The sequence below is a fragment of the Montipora capricornis genome, chromosome 8, assembly GCF_036669925.1.
Source record: "Montipora capricornis isolate CH-2021 chromosome 8, ASM3666992v2, whole genome shotgun sequence".
Classification (NCBI taxonomy): Eukaryota; Metazoa; Cnidaria; class Anthozoa; order Scleractinia; family Acroporidae; genus Montipora; species Montipora capricornis.
The window spans coordinates 48,043,203-48,063,202 of NC_090890.1; the positions used below are offsets into that span (position 1 = coordinate 48,043,203).

Below are 20,000 nucleotides of genomic sequence, written 5' to 3' on the forward strand. Positions count from 1 at the left end.
ATCAGCAGCTTAAGATGAAACAGTGAATTTTGTGGAGAATATTTGAAGCCATCTTCAACGGTAGCTTTGAATCCACTCAAATTTTTTTTTTTTTTTTTTGCAAAAACGGTCAATGTAACCTTCTTATCACTTTCCAGCAACAAAAAATTATGGTTTAATACTGAGTTTGTTTTTGATACATGTACAAGCATTTGGCACTCCTGTTGCTATAGTAACCTAAGTTTACATCACAATATTAAGAGCACTTCAAATGCAAAGTATAAATTATTGTTGCTTCACATGGTACAATAACATAGCAGCTGTTATTTGACACAGTGCTTCATGTCAGTATTTGAACATTCTAAATAGTACAGTTTGTACTAGGGGCTGACTGCCTAAATAACTGCCATAATTCACCTGTTGACTCCAAATACTGACACTGACAGGTTTTACTTTTAAATTAGCAAATACCATTAATCTCGATGAAAATTGGGAGACCATTTGAATTGGGAGCCAAAGTTTTTAATAATGAAGAAAGGGGGGAAATAGCAAAAAAATTCATAAAGCTCAAAAGGCTCAGGGAAAAGCAGTGAAGATAGTTCCTAACTTATTTTTTTATCAAGGACTGGTTGAATAAAAGGGCACCATGCAACATTCTCAGAATGATGGCCCACCTGTTGGACTGTAGTGAATCGCCTTCTTTTGATGAATCTTTTGATCTTTGTTTTGCCAACATTTTGGCTTTTCTGATTGCTCTGTTCTTTTCCCGTGCACTCATTGATGAAGAACTAATTGCAGCTATCTCTGCTGCCACAACTTCAGCAGCACTCTAAAAAGAGGAGAAATAATTTTTAATACAATTTTTTGATGAGTAGGACAACCGACAAAAAGATCTATGTGCATTAATTAAGAAAATGACCCCATGTACCTGTTATTATATGTTTATGGAAGGCAGTATTTTGGTCATGAAAATAACAATTAGAGCTATTTACCAACCTCAAATGACTTATGTTTGCTCGAGGATTTTCCTTTGACCTCATGGGAGCTGACCAATAGATCTTCATCATCAAATAATTTATCCATTCCAACATCTATACCTGGGGCAATATCCAAGCCAAGTCGTTTCCTTAGAAGTTTCTGCTGTCTGATCAACCTGTCCTTTGGTTCAAGTCCTAGAAATTATTGATTTGAGAATTTCATCAAAAAATGCCTTGATTTTCTTTCTAGTAGTATCTCAAATAAGTGGAATATCCACAGGAGTAGCATATGACCTTTAAAAACATCTGGCCCCATCAGTTTTTTGAAAGGTGGAAAGCACTATCCACTGTATGAATATTGGTTTGCAAGTGTTTATCCAGTGGATAGCGCTTTCTGTAGTATACATTGTGGACCTATATTGAAAACGACATGCGCAGTTGTGATATAAAAAATGAAGCACATGGCATGTTTGTGTTTTCATTGCAGTTAGATTTGCAATATCTACACTTAGTCTATCCACCTTTTCAACAACAGAGGCCTGATTGCTGGGAAGGACCTATTGACACACATCACCAAAAAACAAGTCACAATAAAAATAATAATAATAATAATAATAATAATAATAATAATAATATTATTATTATTATTATTATTATTATTATTATTATTATATTTTCAAACTTAGATATTGCATTTCTGATTGGTTAACTCACTCTCGGTTAGCATCTCATATACCATACGACCTTATGGAAACTTATTGTGTTAAGTGTTGCCCAGCTGGAAAATTATTGCCTTTAATTTCCAGGTGTCGAAAAATTTAATAAAAAGAACAATAATATTATTCCATTTGCACTTGTTGAATATGAGACTGGTTATAGCCAACTTGGTGTTATGCACCTCATTGGCCATTTACTATCTCATATCCAACACACACTCATGGAATAATTATTAATTAATTTTTTTTAAAATACATTTTTTTATGATTGCAGTGAAAGATCAAAAACAGGACTTCAAATGAAACATGGGCACAAGAAAAGAAGACTTCAAAAAGCCTTACCAGTAAATTTGCAATGGCCTGCTGGAAATCTGTAGAACTTAAAAATTATTTCTGAAAAACTGAACAACAGCTCTCCCCATTGACTGTTGGCCAACAAGAGGTTAAAATAAGTTTTGTAAGGTCTGATTCTACAGTCAACTCTCTGTTAACAAAAAATTCTACAAGCAGACACCTTTTTCAATTCCCATTTTACCTTTCAGTCAAACTCTCTATTTATACAGTCCCCTAAGCAGACGGTCTCTCGTAAACGGATGCAGACATTTTTGAAAATTAAAATTGGATTTTTCTTTTGTTTACGCTAGCTCAATAAGCGGACACCCCACGTATAATTGACTCTTGGCAATGAAATTTGTCTTTAATTTGCAATTCAAACAAAACTATGACCTTTGACAGAGCAACCGAACAGTGGGGTCGCTTTTATTAAAAAATCTCCATTTGTCCGCGGGAAAGCAAGCTGTCAGTTTGTTTGACATGAACAAAGAGTCCAACATGTACTTGTAGGATAAAGATATGGGAATAATTCTCGTAAGCGGACAGCTCTACTAACGGACGCTTTTTCCAATTCCCGACTGGTGTCTGCTTACGAGAGAGTTGCCTGTATTTTGCTTTGCCTGTTGGAAGCCATCTACGTCTGCAGAAGGTGGCAGGGTTATAATTTTTTTAAAAGCCATTTTATGTTCCTATGCATAATTAAGAGGAAGAAGTTTGGTGGAATACCAGTCAGATCTTCATCAGGGAGATCGTATTCAGCTCCTGAGGATCCAACCAGACGCTCCCCATGCTTTAATACACGATTGATGTCAAACTTTGAGAACTCTAACAGTTCACTTTCAACAGTGTTACTCCCGGTCTCCTCTTTGTTTCCTTCTGCTGGTTCAACTAAAAAGATATCAACACAAGAAATTGGAAATGTTAGTAGTTTAAAACTTCTTAGCAATATAGTAATTTTCAAACTCACGCTATGCTGCACCAGTATAAAGCGAACTGGATGTAGGGAGTGCAGGGATGGCACAGCGGTGAGAGAACTCGCCTCCCACCAATGTGGCCCAGGTTCGATTCCCAGACTCGGCGTCATATGTGAGTTGAGGTTTTCTCCAGGTACTCTTGTTTCCCCTCTCCTCAAAAACTAACATTTGATTTGTTTGCATTATTTGTTAATTTCAGTTTACAGTATCCCCAATTAGTGCTCCAGCGCTAGAACGACAATAGACACTTAAATAAAGTTCCTTTCCTTTCCTGTAGGCCATTTCACGAACTATTTTCTCCTCAACAATATGGGTAAGTATCACCTAAACCTGAATATCAGGGGAATAATTTGTCCTTTGTCATTTCCTTCTTCCCTTGAGGTTACTTTAAAACACCAACATTAACTAGTTGAGTTCACAGCCTATGATGTTTTGGAATCCCTGAGGACGTAGAGTCCACTTCTACACAACTTTATTAGCTGGGTTTCATCCAGGGTGAAGTTTTTAGTAGTTACCCAAATTGTTGTAGGCTTATGTACAAACTCAAACTCAAACAAGAGTTCATTCCTCTTTGGCCGTCACAGGGGGGGTTGTAATTGGGAGTGATTGCTTTAAGGCCGTGGGGCCAAAGAATGACAACAAAAAAACAAAGATTACAACCTCATGGTCTGTGTCACAAGATTGACTTCCTATCTCTTTAAAAACCATTGTACTGATAAAAAACCACTGCTCTGAGGCTAAACTACCCTGAATCAAATATCCTAAATTATGACACTGTGAGCCAAATAGAGAGCACTACATACCCTTGATTTTTTGAGAGGTTGCTGGATCCCACTGAGGCACATTTTGGGCAATAGCTTCAATTGCTTGACCAGCAGCAATCCTTGTGTCCCAACTACTGCTTTTTAGGAACACATGCACCTGAAAGACAATAAAAGTTTGACGAATCTTGACTTTTCAATGTTTAACTATCTGGGATAACAAATATGACCAAACATGACCACAAAGCTCAATAAAAATCTCAGGCTCATTATGCTTGAAAAGTGTTTGTGCCATGTATGACGTAAAATTAACAATTATTCACCGAAATGGAGGTGGCTAGCAATGGATAATTACCGAGCCTCAAAGCAGTGAGGTAAATATCCAACACTAGCCACCGACACTGAGGTGAATAGTTGTTTTAGTATATACTAAAACAGTGAGATAATATACAGCACAAAAAATTAATTTGGATGTTTTCTTCACTTGTCACGGATGCAAATCGGGACGCCATTTTTTCCCGAGTTGCTCGGAGGTAAATAGCACAGTATATTCAGAGTTTGACGAGCCTATCAGCGTGCGAGTTCAACACTATCCACTGTTTTAGTATATACTAATGACTGATATACAAATAAGGGTAACAACAATAATTATTGCTTATCCTTAATTATAACATTACTGTAAAACCTCATTAGATTGGCACTAAATTGCCACCAATTTCAGAAATAAGAAGGCAGAAGAGAATGATTATATCCTTCAAAACAGCTAGAGGTCTGAACATTCATAAAATAAAAAATAGGAAAGGAAACGGAAGGAAAGGAAAGCCTATATATTGCAGAGTTACTAGCCTTCCAAGGATGGTTTCTTGAACCATTTGATTGAAAATGTAATCCATGGATGAAAGGTTTTTCTAACCAGTCATTTGATTGAAACTTTAATCCATGGATATAATGCTTACATAGACAGACGGACTAAAACGTTTCACAAAGACACTGCAAGGCATAAAAAAAAGAGAACATGAATCTTCTATATTACAATGTTTAACTCCACTTAATTATTAATTTACAACTAATTGAATTAGTTATTTGTAGCACTTAATGATATCTTCACTTTCTTCAACTAGAGATTAAAGTTCAGCATTCTTACCCTGTTAAGCAGATTTTGCAGTTCATGGGGATGTAATTTTTGCACCTCTCCAAGCTGCTGGGCGGCTGCTTTTCGAGTTACTGCCGTGGATCCGGTGTCCAACAACAGCAGAAGTCGCTCAAGTCTACAGCGCAACACAGACAACAACCACGGTCAACCCGTTATCTTATTTTTTATTTCATGAAATTCAAAACCATGCATACCGTGTAGCCATTGATTTGTGGCAGCGAATGAACGTCACATGGCCGAAATTCTCCCTAAATAAATCTCCGTCTCTTTCTGGGTTTCTGTCCCTCTTCCGCCATGGCTTTGCCCATGCGTAATGTGAATTCTCACAACGGCATTGTGGGTAATATTAACCCGGGTTCTCTTCAAATTTTACCCGCGAAAATGTGAATCATCCCCGATTATTTCGTGATTTGTTTTTCTATTTTCTTTTTTTTTACTATCTTTCTTTTTCTAATACGGCCTATTTTCTCTTTAAGGAGAAAAACTGACCTTAAAAATACGGTTGTTAATCACGGAGTGCCATGGATATGGGTTGAAGAATTGTGGGTAAAAAGACACCGCGCTTGCTGACGGTTTTTCCCGCGCAAAATTCGTTAACGAAAAAACCATTTGACTCTTGGAAAAAGTTCCTCCTTTGTAAAATATACTAACCGAAGACCAATATAAATTTCTGTGTGAGACAAACAATGACTTTCAACGGGTTTGGTACACAAACAACCTGGCCTGACGGCACAGGATTCTCGGCTGGTACAGGAGAAACATTTGGTGGACGAACTACCATCGGAGAGCTTTGTCACGGAATGAATAACTGTGTGAGTGCATATAAAAATTCACTTAGACTTCAGCTACTGCTTTTTTTGTCGTATGTATTTTTACAGTGATTTTATGTGGGCTTTAACCCTGTTTACTTTTTCTCTTTACATTACAGACTTTAGTGGGGCTTATTATAGCCAAGCAGGCAGTGCACTCATTTCCGGACAGGAAAAGTAAGGAGGATCAAACCAGGTTTAAAACTTTCAAGAAATCGAACTATTTAAAAGGATTGAATCAACAGAACTGATTCAAGTATACAGTGCGATGTGTTTTAATCAATTGAAACACAAATAATTTCTAATAGGTTACCACAGCAACAGATAAGCCCTCTTAACACACAGTATCTTTTGACTTTAAACGCTTGAACCCCAAGCTAAGATTCAACTGTTAATACTAAAAAAATTCTGGTCTGAGCTCAGAGCTATCTTCTCAACTGAAAAATTTAATGCGGCTCTGAATCGGAGTCAGAGAATTTCACTGAATCCAGCAGAGAATTTCATCTTAGCCTGCTAATCACCTCTCGGCTACATATTCGGATTCGCTCTGACGAAGGGCTAACGCTCGAAACGTCAGCTTTTAGAATCTCTGTACGGTGGCCAATTTACATTATCAACTCCGTTGATAAAACCAAATTCTTGTCTCGGCTACATAGATTGGGAGTCTCCGGGTCAAGTAAATTTAGATGCTTTTCTGTTGCTATGGTGACTTATTACGCCACAAATATGAAAGCATCTTGATAAACTATATTGGCCGAGTCGAAGCGGAAAATACCATAATACTCTTTGTTTTTCCCCCCAAATTTTGCATGAGCATTTTGTTTCCCGTTTCTCTTGGGACTTACAATGGTCCCAAGCGAAAACAAAAGCAATGCTTATTCAATTTTTTTGGTGGACAAACAAAGATTTTTATGGTGTCTTCCGCTTTGACCAATTGGCGTTTGATACGATACTATAACATTCAAATAAATGTATATATTTAAAGTGCGTGCTGTAGACGAAACGATAAAGGGATCCTCGCACTTAATTAACTGGACAATTGCCTCAAATGACAGCTCAAACATTTTGGTGGCTCCAAAGGGATTCGAACCCATGACCTCTGCGATGCCGATAGAATGTTTCTTATTTATTTATTTATTTGTTTATTGTAATTTAAAGGCATTATAAACAGCAAATATAAATAAATAGTTAATATAATGTAAAAGATAGGAAAAAACAGCCATAAGGACGGTCTGTAAAAGAATTAATGACCCCATACAAGACAGACCACCATGAAAATACATTAAATCACTAATATTTACATGGAAACAGACCCATTATTTAAGCAATAGAGGACGTTTTGCGTGTTTCCATAGCCTCATCTAAACACTCGGGGGGAGTTGGGAGAATTCGAGACAGTTATGCAAACCTGAGACGCAGTCGAGGGTTTGCATAACCGTAATAAGATGATATTTTTTTTCCTGCGGCCAGGTCATTTACGCGAATATTTCCTCGCATTTTCCATTTGTATCTGTATTTGCTATGAAGTTGTGATCCAGGATTTGAATTGAAGATGCCGCTCAATTATTTTTCCTTATTTAAGCAATTCAGTATTATTTCGATCTATTGCCGTTTGTGTAGCCTAATTTCAATTGGATCAAGACCCTGAGTCTTTTCGAATACTTCCGTTGGCGTTTTAGGAAATCCACCTCTCCAAAGGGCATAGTTATTCGAGCAAATTTTAAAATTGGATAGAAAATTTCTTTATAAGTGTTACATATATAGTTAACGGTCCTTTCTATTTGCAAATACATAGACCCCGGGAGAGAAAAATGTCACTTCTTTTTCACGCTGAGAGACTCGCCTACCGACTTCATCAATGTCAACTGCTGGGGAGGTGAAAGTTACATCGATAGCCTTTCCAAGTCCATCAGGATAAACGATATTGGTAAGCAAAAACTTCAACCCGATAAAAACTATCATGCAGCCATCCATCAAATTTTATATCGAAATACGATGAAAACAAGTTAACCTCTTCCACTATTTTGAGTAAATATGCCGACGACGCATTTGTTTCCTTCCTTTGTATTTTTTTTTTCAACAGTTGAAGTAAGAAATCCGCAAATACAAAACAAGCAAAACAATGAACCCGAACAAAAGTGGCGGCCATGGACACCAAGGTACAAGCAAGTGGAGAAATCATGCATCATAGAACTGACGTGTATTCTTTATGTCACATTCATGGAAATTTACTGTAGACAACTTTATTCCACTTTGGAAGATCGTTTACATACAACAGTTGCTTCCCAGGGCAACAGCCGTTTTATTGCGTGAAATAAGGCTAACGTAACCGAATCAGTTTTCAATACATCAGTTCATGAATCTCACAGCTAGGTAGTCTTTCTCCAAACATTTCTTGGAGAGAGATTCAAATCTTTGTAGCATCACCAGGAAATTAAAATGTAACACCTGACATTTCAATCTTGTGGGTACATTTTCTTTTTCAAAACGAAAATGTACGGCCAGTTCCCCTTTCCGGTTCTAAGATTGCCTTTTACTTAACTTGCACAACTTTTACATTGACTACTTTCAGACTAGTTTGATGATGTTATTTTTTTTAATCTACAGCCCCTTTCAGTTACATGTTAGTGAGACGCATTCTTCGGCGAGCTTGTTCAGTGGTTGGGACACAACTGAGTTTGACAATATTTCACACATACCCATAAAGACCAGCAATGATTTCTATACCTTGGGAGACATCATAGCCAATGATCAAAGCCTGAACGGAGAGCACGTCAACATTCAAGCCGTAGTCAAAAGTGTAAGTAAAATCAGTGCACACCTTGGGGATGGTCATAAGCTAGATACAGATGGATATTCTTTTGTAAGCAGAAGAATGATTTCACAAATTTCACTCGACAAACGGTGGAGGTTATCAAACGAAAATCAGTTTTTCAAGGATGCGTCTTGTTGAAAGAAATTAAAATTGTTGGGCTCTAGGTAAATGCCACACTGAAGCCTTTTATCATGAGAGATATTTCGAATTTACCAAAGCAAAGTCATTCATTTGTCTTTGATCGTCTCAGAACGGGTGTCTACTTGGCAAATCATGTTTATCCATCACTGACTTGGACAATTGACCATATTCACCTCTTTCGTAGGTTGGGCAGACAAAGGATATCATAACTAAAACAGGAAGACATGTCAAGAGATGTGAAGTGTTGCTCTTTGATGAAACATGTCTTTCTTTCCCACTTGTCATGTAAGTATTGCCGGAATAACACAAGGGTTGCTATGTAAGAATGATTTTTTTTAAAAAAAGTCTGGTTTTATCTTAGGTGGGACGAGGACACAATTGAACTTGCTCAAACCTGGATGCCTAAAGACATAAGTAAGAACGTATTACAAGACTGAAGTAGACCCCATCATATTTAACCACGAACGGTACTTTGAATGTTGAAGTTAAGATCGTGTGTGAGGGTTCCTAGAGCTATGGTCGGCTGAACATTGTTCACATTGAAGCCGGACCCGGTACCAGTAACCATGCCAGCACGGAAGGAGATGAGAAACGGCTACACTTTTTTAATTGAAGGGGCATTTCCTTTGTTCTTGCCGTCTTCAGAATCGGTGCTGGAAAATATCTTCCAGTAACGGTTAAATTGTTGAAAGTTTTCTCGGGGAGGATTCTCCAAGACCTCTCAGTTTACTTGGAATCGAGTGCATTCGTGGCACCTGCCCAATTACACACATACATGTATATGCCTCCAATTTTTGCAAAGGGGTGAAACCTCACTGATGAGAATATTAGGTCGGCTCTTAACCACTGTGACGGTACACCCGTTAAAGAAACGTTTCCCTTCACATCTAGATATATCAACCAAAATGGCAAAAATTGTTTACGCTTTTAATCTTAGTTTGAGAGAAAAATACTGTCTCACTGAAGCGTCCTTTTCGCAGTTCTCTTTATTGCAGATGTAAAGGTGACATTTGACGACTTTAAAAAGCGCATGATTGCTACTTGTGATTACAAAACAATCATTACTGCCAATCCAGGTAGGTTTAACTGTGGTGATCTGCTTTTATTTAAGGTGATTTGATTTTTGATTCCCCAAGCAACAGAGCAAATGTGCTCTCCTATAGATAGACTTGATCACTAACTTAGATTACACTCTTAACTAACATTAGAAAAATATTTCTTAACTCCAATTTCACCAGAAATTATAACATTTCTGTTGGTCGTTACAGTAGCAAATAAAAGTTACACGATTTTGTTTAACTGCCTCATATCGCAGGAAAAATATATACATTTATTCAGTCTCTATACCGTTAAATTTATTCTATTACTTGCATACCGACACTGCTTATTCAGATACCATGGAAGCTAGATACCTTTACAACTACGCCCAATCACTGGAACTTTTAGATGACGACCCACTTACCAATCCCGAGTCATCGACAGAGGGACTTGACCGTAAGTATAGGATATTACAATGAGAATTAAGGGTAGATGACGACCTCATTTAGTGGGTTATTCAGGGCCTCAAGTTTCGAGGTGTTACACAGTTTAACTTTTCCAAGCTTTGCTTTTGAAAGGTAGAGCGTGAATTAGGCGCGAATTAGGCGCGATTGATCTAGCTAATTGTAAAGACATGAAGGGTCATGAAGGGATTGAGGCGCTTTTTTGCACGAAGCACGAACAGGAGCCCATGGGCTTCTGACACGAACTCCGAAAAACAACGGACGAATCGGCGGCAGAAGGAAGACCGCAAGTGACTGTATATTTGACCTAAGATGACGTCAGATAAATGTTTGGAGAAATCAATTTCCAGAACATTAGGACCGCTTTTAACCAAGCAAAGCATAGAATTGATCTTTGCACTTATCTGGACAATTTAATTAAGCAATTGTAGCGTAAGTAGCTTATACTTGTGAAAACGAGTGTCGACATAAGCATCCAAATCAACCACGGCATCCACCATTTTGTTCAAATGCTCAGACGAGGGGAATCTGGAACGAGTGCTTTTTTATTGGCCAGACGTAGCAATTCACTTGACGTAAGCACAAGGAAAAGTTATGCTTGCGTCAACCCGGTTTTCACGGTCAGTGAAATTATTAAGGGCTCTTATGCTTCCCTTGTGCTTGCGTCCCAAGTGAAAACCAAGCTTTACACTTCCTGTTGGGAGCCGGTCAATTTGTTGAGCTGATGTGTTCCCGTGTTCAGTCCTTTCACGGGAACACATGAGCCCAACAAATCGAAGCAACATGAAATTTTCAGGTGTCTCCGGCTAAGAGACAATGACAGAGGGACAGGCACAATTTCCTCATTAACCTGCACTTGAAATACAAATATATATTTCATCTAGTAACCCGGCAAACAGTAATATTGTTTTGATTTCAGGCAGATTGAATATTCTACTTAATTTTCTGTTTATGTTTTTTTTTCTTCAGTTATTAACATAAAGGATATATACAGCATGCAGCAACTCAAGCAGCTTATGACAGACCTAGACGCCAATAATCAGCAATTCCCAACGCTGGGCATTCTTTATGCGTTTGTCACCTCATTTGACATTGACAGAGAAAACAAACCCATGATTGCTTCTCGGTGGTTAGTTCGCTTTCTCACTGTGCCCCACGCTGGGGGTGGGGGGGGGGGGGGGCTTCGCATATGAAGGGGTGGGGATGCTTGTCGTAAATTTTGAATTAAACCCCTAAAGGAGACCATATTTAAAACATATTAAATAGATATTTTTATATTTCTTCGCGTGAAACTCTAAACGAGACCTTCACGGCTACATATGGGCTATAACACCCTAAGTGAGAGCAAAATCCGAAATGTACACCCCTTAGCGAGACGACGAACACCCTCACCCCTTTCATATGCTTTCCCCTCCCCCTCCCCGGGGTTTTCCGGCTTCAGTTATTCCCTATTTCGAAAATATGTTCGAAGTCTCACGAATAGTTCCTAACTTTTTTCTTTCCACACTTCAAATAAAGTAACATATAATTATTTTAATATTTGACAAAAAAAAAACTTACTTTCCCCTCTGTTTACTTTAAAAAAAACTGAAACTAAAATACTTTCTCTCCCAAGAAACCTTGGTTCAGTGCAGTCTTGTCTGAATATATGGTTTAATTCACTGATAAAGTTGCTTTAATTTCTTAAATTCATGATTTGACAGTGCTGTGTGCAACCAAAGGGTAGCTCTTCTCGACGAGGTATGTTCCAACCCAGAGTGCGTGACATCTGTGAACCCGGGAAGCAGTTCATCAATCAAGACACAGTACGAGTTTGGGATCTCCCTTTCTGATCACACGGGAACCATAGAGAACTGTAGGCTCAGCGAAAAGTGCGCAGAGAACATGTGCGGATGCAAAGTGAGTTTTACTTTTAAGACATTGGTATGAACTGGCAAAATAATAGGACTAAGCTTGGTAAGAGTAAAAGAAAGTTAAAAAAGACACATTTTGGACTTGATAAAAAATAAATCACTTCCTTTTTTTCTTCAGATTTTGAAAGTGTGTTTGCTTAACAACTCATTGCCAAAATCTTGAGCTTTTATTTTTATCCAAAGGCTGTTTACTTTGAGTGTAAGTTATGGATTTCACGGTCCGTTATTACTCACGGTCAAAACTGACCGGTTGGACCTCAGAGGGCTGGGTTCATGGAAAAGTGACGTCAAAGGCTTTTAGCGTGTGAATGCAGCTTGTTATACATGCAAAACACTAGTTTAAAACTCTGAAAGCCAAAAACTCCCGTGCTGCATATTAATTCTGCGGCGAACACGTATGGCACCTTAAACCGTAAACTAGTGAGCCTTGACGTCATTTTCTCCTCGATCCATCTCTCTCAAGATCTTAAAGTCAGTAATGGCAGACCATTACATAGTAAAAATTCCAGTTAAAATAAATGGGTGTCTTTTTGAAATCAAGGATTAAAACTTGGTTGCTTAGTGTTTAGTTAACATAGTTTTGAAATCCAAAGAAAATTAACAATTGATTTTTTGGTAACAACGGCATTCACAAGAAAGCGCCATCGCCATCAGCCTCTGTTTCAAAGCGAAGCACATGAACACTTGGACTTGGACTCTCGACTCTCAGTCGAAAGACTGATTTGGAAATTTTCATTAGTAAACTCAAGCGAAGAAAGAACCCAAAACCCAAATCAAAACCCAAATTGTCACTTATCATATCAAATTTTTACAGTGACGTTCAGAGATAAAGGTGATAAAATATTTAACAATTTAATAGAATGAACTGATAACTTTTAAATGTCGCTTATTTAGTGCAACACTTTAAAAATCCCAAGTCATTATCTCCTTTACCTTGCGTGATCTGCCGAAGGGCGTCGAACTTAACTATCCATATAGACAATGCGTAGCAGGCGTTTTTGGGAGAGGAGGGTGGGGAGCTTTTTCTCTTTTTCTCAGTTTCCCAGTTTGTTTTTTTTTTCTTTATTCCCTTCTCCCCAAGCAACACCCAGTTAGACCGCTGGTAAGTTTTGTTAAACATGGCACCGATTTTACTACTCTTGAGGGCAAGCGAAGACTTACGGCAGTTTTCGTTTGAACCCGTGCATAATCAATTCGCTTTGGTTATGACCCTGTGCTTGAGAAGAAAGCGAAAACAACACCTCTTAGGCCATCTCTTGGAAGTGAAGGACTCACAACGCACCCGTCCACCGTTATTCCGCGAAGGAAGAATAAATTCAAACAAATAAATGAAGGTGCAACGGAAAAAAGTGCTTTGGATTCCATATTTTCACGAAAAAAAAGAATGGTGTTTCACTTCAGGGGGTCAAGCCTAACGAAATATTTCGACAAGGCCTGAGAATCAATATTTAAACTACAGCTTTATAACGTCTGTTTAGCTTCTTAAATTGGACCAACATGCATGCATTTCAGTTTCTCCATCTCTCTTACCTGTTTCTTGGAATAGGATTTTCCTATTCCCGTCCCACCGGGTCGCAATTGTTCAGACAACACATTTATAGCTAACTGTAAATACATGTGCGCGCAAAATGTTTAATAACCCCATACAATTGTTTAAAGTCTTTTTCATAGTATATTTTAAAAGATGGATTGCGACTTATCCAACCGATAAACGTATCAAGGATTTGAATTACTGAGGCCAGATAATTATGGGAGTTCATTTTGCGTGCACTCTAGCAAAAAACAAAGCAACAACGGCTGGCCGCAATGTTCAAAGCGGCAAATTCATGGGGTGAATTATTTTTTAAAGTAGCACGACAGACAAGAGAGATAATTGACAGATATTAATATCTTTTTAATCCCCGATTGATTATTCTATTCTCACCAGGCAACGGATTTTGTTCACTGGTCCGTGCCTCAGATGACAGAGCTAAAAGTGCAGTTTTTGCTGGAGAAATGTAAAGTTTTCTTTAAGGTGAAATGTGATTGCAAGTCTTTCATTGCTGGCCAGTGAATAGCTAGCCTGTTTCAGTTTTGAGATGTCTTTGCGCATCCGTGTTTATAGTTCGGCTCAAAATCTGATTAATTAGATTTCCAATTCTTTGTAAAATGTGGATAATGTAAACAAATCATTTTCCTGTTATCAGTTCTCTTCGTTAGCGGTAAATTAGCTGTTCCGCAGAGATTTCGATACAGAAATGCTTTCTTGCATCATCTCTGGTTACGTTCTAGTTGTTATCTTCTTTTGTTGTGAAACAAGTACTGAGGCATTTTAATCCAGAGTTTGGACAAGTTTGTTCAAGATAGGGAAACTCTAAGTGCCTTTCCTATCCGTTGTTTAGAATCATCATACTGTGCATTTCAATGGCCCCTAAATTGACAAAGTAATTTAACTTAATTGGTTTTACCTATCTTTTAGGTCACAACATCCAATCGTTCCTCAAACGCCCCGAAGAAATGGATTAGAGTGTTGTCGTGTACCTTGGCTGACCCAAAGGAGGCCGCCGAATCTGTCAGCTCGCTGCATTGAAGCCTTCACAAGCATCACTTTAAAACCGTTTCAAATTTACATATTTTAGAAAAAAAGAACAGCAATTTTTATTTTTAGCCGTTGGTGACAAAACATTTCATTCATCAGTTTTCGCCACTCTTCCCCCTAAAAGTACGGAAAAAACCCCATGGAACTGCGGTGAGTTTTGTTAGAAGTATGACGTTCGCGGTCAGTACCAACATTCCGTGCACTTTCCAGTGAACCAGGTTTTGTTTCCGTCTCAGGTGTTGAGTTTGTTGCGTTGTGAACAAAGTTACGGGCACGACAGAAAATTAAATGATCCGTGACATTCATCCTGAAGCCACTGTTTGAATAACCTAGCCTTGCCCCTGAGAGGAATCGTGTTACATAACACGGAAGTTTAAAATGAGAATGTTTTGAAGATGAAATACCCAGGGCAAATGTTTCGGAGACTTTGAGAACTGCTATAGTTATGATTATCGTCACCGTCACTATGTTAAGCGAGTTCGTACCTTTACTACCACGCCAACCTGACGCTCATCCATTGTTAATGAACGGACGTATGCTCGAATCATAGACCTTATTCCAAAACGGCCGTCATTTAAATATTCTGTTGTATTTATTCAAATTAGCCCCTGAGGCCTAGTTCTTGAGCTGAAAATTGCCTTGAACGAGGCATCAAGGTCTAAAAACAAAAGACTATCTAAATAGCGGTTATTTTGGAATAAGGTGTATACAAGCAGAAGGATAAGCCATGACGAAATTGGATTTTCCTACCTAGGTTTCACCATTTATCGAGAACTCACATGAGACCACTTTTATAAAAATCACGAAATTACAAGGTGGTTTACTTTACGTGCCAGGATAAATTTTACGTCTGTGTTCTTATCAGCGTGACTAAATATTTTTAATGATTTGAAATCATGACCCTTTTGTTGGAAATTTCAATATTTATTCCATGACAAAGCTATAACAATGCTTTCCTTTGATGTTTTCATGTAACGGCGATAGTCGGTAAATTTTCCCAAACTTTTATTTCACTAAATCCTCCTGACTTTCTTCAAGTTCGCAGTGATAACTGCTAAATCGAGAATATTCTCGATATATTTAATTAATCCTGTTTACCAGCACAGTCTAGTATCACAAGGAATGTTCCAAATATTTTTTGCCGGCGTCATAGTCACGAGACGCGGAATGGCAAAAAAAATAGCAGGTATTTTTTTATTACGTAATTTCAATTTTTTATTAAGTAATTTGAACGCCAAAATAAATGGGTCAGCTTTGTTTCGACGAAAGCGAAAAGTGGATCCGTTGGCGATTGGTGCTCGAGAACTTCCTTGTGAGATTGGGCTGTCAACAAGAAACGTGACTCAGCCCGGAGGTAACTCCAAAATTAATCCCGTTTTCGCGCCAATTCCTCCAGCGTGAACCATAGCATGAACTTTGGAAGACCAGAGCCAATATTCATTGTCCACTATTCTATCTGATTGGTTAATAAAACAAAACTTAATTTCCTCTTGCTCTTCACCCAATCAGAGCTTTGTTGTTATCACGTGCTATGATAATGCATCACACAGCAATGAATGAATGACTAGATGTTAGCGCGCCACGACAACGATTTGTGCTCTCTTTGTTTTGGTTCAGCGACCGGCAGCGTATCTTGAATTCTCGTGCTTTGAAGACACGAAAACGAAAATGTGGGACAGAAACATCATGACTTCTTGTGAAGTGGTTAAGGATCGCCTATTCTTTGTAACTGTGAGTTGTAAACCTCGAAACAACGCATCGTTTCACTATTTTAGCGTGGACCACGACTCGACTCTCGACGGTTGTAAATTTCACGACACACCTTTCTTTGGCCCCTCGAATCTGGCAGGAATTTACCGTTTCTGTTGTCTAGTGAACACTAAACTTCACATGATCCCAGCCACGAAGAAGATTGTACTGTACACTACAGCTAACGAAGGTCTCATGGAGGCGAAGAAGCGAGCACGGTCTGTCTTTTTATGTGGCGCCTTTGCGATATGTCAACTCAAAATGACCGCGGAAGACATCTACGGCTTACTAGAGCAACACTTTCATCCTTCAACTCTCGCTCCTTACTGTGATATAAATGGAAATTTATCTCACAATCTGAACATTTTAGACTGTCTCAAAGGTTTTGAAAAGGCGACAGCACTGGGGTTCTTTAAGTTCGACGAGTTCGACTTGAACAGGTACGAGCAGGAAGAGCGTGCTTTTGATTTGAACTGGATCGTTCCCGGCAAGTTGCTCGCACTAAGTGATCCTCAGAGGAGACTCGAACTGAAAGCAAGTCGATTTAGCCGACTGAGGAAGTATTTTAGGCAGACCGGTGTCAAGGGAGTTGTGAGACTGAACAAGGACGATAACATGATGAAATACGGGCTTATTTACGACGCACGCTGTTTTACCGCCAATGGTTTCACGCATAACGATCTCTACTTTGAAGACGGAGGGATCCCTACCAGAGCAATTATAAAAAAGTTTACAAGAGTCGTTGATCAGTGCGATGGAGCGGTGGCCGTTCATTGTCGAGCAGGTTTAGGCAGAACAGGAACTCTAATCGGTTGCTATTTGATCAGACAGTACCGATTTTCAGCTGGCGAAGCCGTGGGCTGGTTACGTATTTGTAGGCCTGGAAGCGTGTCAACACTTCAACACTGTTTCTTGGAAAATAAGCAAGATCCAATCATGCGAGGATATCCCGAAGATATGAAGATTGAAGACTTAAATGAAGCCTTCAAGAAGACTCTTAACATATTCTCTATCCAAAATAACACGATCATCGAGGAGAATGTGTAAATATCAATATTCATGACGTGAAAATGTGTTACCACGTTCTTGTGACTCACGAGGCGGTATGAGACAGCTGAAAGAATAGATTATGGCGAATAATTATAGAACCAATCAAATCAACGAAAACCCAGACACTACCCTCTCGGTGTCACTCACTACTTACTAGTGTTTTCTTTGACCTTTCTTGACTTTGTTTCAGGCATTTTTCTGTTGCATAGTCAAAATACTCCTTACATTGGAATTTTTTTGAGGTTGAGCTCTTCCTCTTTACCTGATTAAAGACAATATTCTAGCAAATGTGAGAAATACTAAAGAAAAATAATTTTGCGAAAAAATATTTTGATTGAGAAGTTATGCCTTACAAAAGGTTTGAGTGTGTGGATCATTCTGTTTAAAACCAGAAAAAAAGTAATATAAACTCTTTGATAAGTTATTGTAATATAGTCGTGTAAATGTTAGCTTTGTTGAGAATAGTAAATTTCATTTTGTTTAGAGTCCATTGGCTAAGTATTCCAGACAAAGTCAGGAATTAAGTCCTAATTTGCATAGATGGTATTATTTTGTTGATATTTTGAAGCTGTTATGTTTCTATAGAGATGCTTCAGTTCATCATTGCTGCTTTTGTAAATATGTAAAAAAAGACAATTTCTTGCAGGCAAGATTAAACAACAAGGATTACCATTTGTAAGAAAAAAATCAAAACAAGAATTTTTTTTATGATTGGTCAAGGTTCGGTTAACTTGGAATTAACTTGTTTTCATCTTAAAAATAAATTTGACTTTAAAACTCTTCACCACTCATAAAAGGTTTCCTTATTTGTTAGTTCCCAGATGAATAAAATTTATTGAAGAGGAAGGGAATTATGCTACACTGGTATTTTATAGGTGTATTTTCATCATGAAAAGATGTTATGCTTAACAGCACTATTTGTATTTGCATGTTCCTAATTCTTATGTCTTGAAGAGTTAATTGGTTTTTGCAATATTTCCTTACTTCATATTAGTATCTGGAAAGATAGAACTGTAAGATCCTCATTTGTATATATTAATCCGTCAAAAACAGAGGGACTTGTTGTTATGTATCATTCACATTTGGACGTAAAACGTTGTAAATATTATATTGATCATGGATAATGTTACGTCATTCAGTTAGCAGTTACGTGAATTAGTGGAATAAATTTGTTTGCGGTTTGAGGGTCGTTTTGTGGTTGATCACTGGACCTCATGTGAACCACTCAGAGAATTTCAACAAATTTTGAGTATTGTGTGGAACAGTATTTTCGAGAAGTCAAGAAAGGAACATATATTCATTTATTTCATGTAAAAGAGCCAGTTGGGAGTTTTTGAAAACGAGTTTCTCCTCTTTGGGGTAAAAGCCTTTTTGGTAATACAGTTCATTCTAATAAAACTTTACACTCTTGTGGCTAGACGGTAAAAAGGTGGACAGCGCCCGGGGACAGCGTTATTTGGCAGTGCATGGAATTTTTCTTTCAGTAGACAGACTAAAAATCAACGAGGCAAAGGTATGCACAAGTGAAGAACAAGAAAATTGTCGCTTACAAGTATCGCCGTCTAAATCCGCCATTTTTTTAAACAACAGTAAATCTTAGAGATTTATAGGAATTCTTGCAGTTCAGCCGGGACACATTGAATTTCGTAAGATTGGGCAGTCGAGGATAGCTTTTGTCACATCCGGTCGTATACATAATGGCCTCTCAAAACTGGGTTTTTCAAGATGCAAGTTGACAAATGTTGTCTCAGGATCGTATTAAACATTAGCAAAAACCAATATACTTTTAAGTGACTAGTTCCAAATGGCCCTCGGAACATGAAAACCGAGGAAAAGGCAAGAACATCAATAGCGTCCGTGTATTCTGCAATTACTCCCGAAAAGATGCTGGGCTTACGACAAGGAAACTTCTCAAACGACGTTAACTTAAGATTCATAAGAACAGCAGTTGAGTCAGGGAACATTCAAATGAGATTGAGAGGTACTCAATTTTAACATCCGTTCATTTACATAATGACTTATCGTGTTTTTATCTGCTCAGGTACGCATTCGAGGGATATAACACTTGACTTGAAATCGCTATTCGTTCGTTTCGGGTTTTCTGCGACTTATGAACATCCTCCAATCAGACATATCATGCAACGATAATTACTGAGTGAAAGGGCTATGGAAAAGATAAGCCGAGTCAAAGGAAAAAAAAATAAATCAAACAGCGTCCACGTGTTGTAGAGCAAGCTGCTCTATTCACCTCCCACGCCTTTGCATCATTTGAATATTTTCTCGACGCGTGTGGAATTATCAAGAAGGCACCAAGTTCCGAATAAGTCACAGGCCAATAAAAGGCCATCCATCCAGACGATAATTGACAATACAAAGAACTTTTGGGCTGATTTTGCTTAATCTCTTTTCATTGTCATGTGTCATCTAGGATAAAAAGGTCGAAAAAAGGTTTACCTTCAGTTAAATCTCTTCAGAATGAAGTAAAAAGGCGAAAACTTGTAAATGAAAGAGTCATTGATACCATTGTTGTTGTTATTCTCAAATATTGTT

General features: G+C 38.1%; 3 protein-coding genes across 3 annotated transcripts in view; 2 read left to right on the forward strand and 1 right to left on the reverse strand.

Annotated features, from left to right (window-relative positions):
• The window catches only part of LOC138060367 (TATA-binding protein-associated factor 172-like), a 44,785-nt gene extending 39,580 nt beyond the window's left edge, over window positions 1-5,205 (reverse strand). The window contains exons 1-6 of the mRNA XM_068906123.1: window positions 5,088-5,205; window positions 4,885-5,008; window positions 3,783-3,900; window positions 2,732-2,893; window positions 976-1,151; window positions 654-808 (exon numbers count right to left, since the gene is read on the reverse strand). Coding sequence (XP_068762224.1) covers window positions 654-808; window positions 976-1,151; window positions 2,732-2,893; window positions 3,783-3,900; window positions 4,885-5,008; window positions 5,088-5,098 — 746 coding nt within the window. The 5' untranslated portion in view covers window positions 5,099-5,205. The remainder of the gene's footprint in view (window positions 1-653; window positions 809-975; window positions 1,152-2,731; window positions 2,894-3,782; window positions 3,901-4,884; window positions 5,009-5,087) is intronic.
• A 367-nt stretch (window positions 5,206-5,572) lies between these two features.
• On the forward strand, window positions 5,573-14,956 carry LOC138059859 (meiosis-specific with OB domain-containing protein-like). Its single transcript, XM_068905501.1, has 13 exons — window positions 5,573-5,705; window positions 5,822-5,879; window positions 7,498-7,629; window positions 7,786-7,861; window positions 8,310-8,502; window positions 8,843-8,943; window positions 9,020-9,072; window positions 9,639-9,734; window positions 10,051-10,152; window positions 11,130-11,289; window positions 11,864-12,059; window positions 14,001-14,087; window positions 14,532-14,956. Exons 1-13 carry the CDS (start codon window positions 5,580-5,582, stop codon window positions 14,640-14,642), a joined length of 1,491 nt encoding a protein of 496 aa, XP_068761602.1. The 5' UTR covers window positions 5,573-5,579; the 3' UTR covers window positions 14,643-14,956.
• A 1,255-nt stretch (window positions 14,957-16,211) lies between these two features.
• LOC138060404 (dual specificity protein phosphatase CDC14AB-like) lies at window positions 16,212-18,635 on the forward strand. The gene has a single exon (XM_068906167.1). The coding sequence runs from the start codon at window positions 16,320-16,322 to the stop codon at window positions 17,445-17,447; it is 1,128 nt and encodes a 375-aa protein (XP_068762268.1). The 5' UTR covers window positions 16,212-16,319; the 3' UTR covers window positions 17,448-18,635.
• The last annotated feature ends 1,365 nt before the right edge of the window (window positions 18,636-20,000 follow it).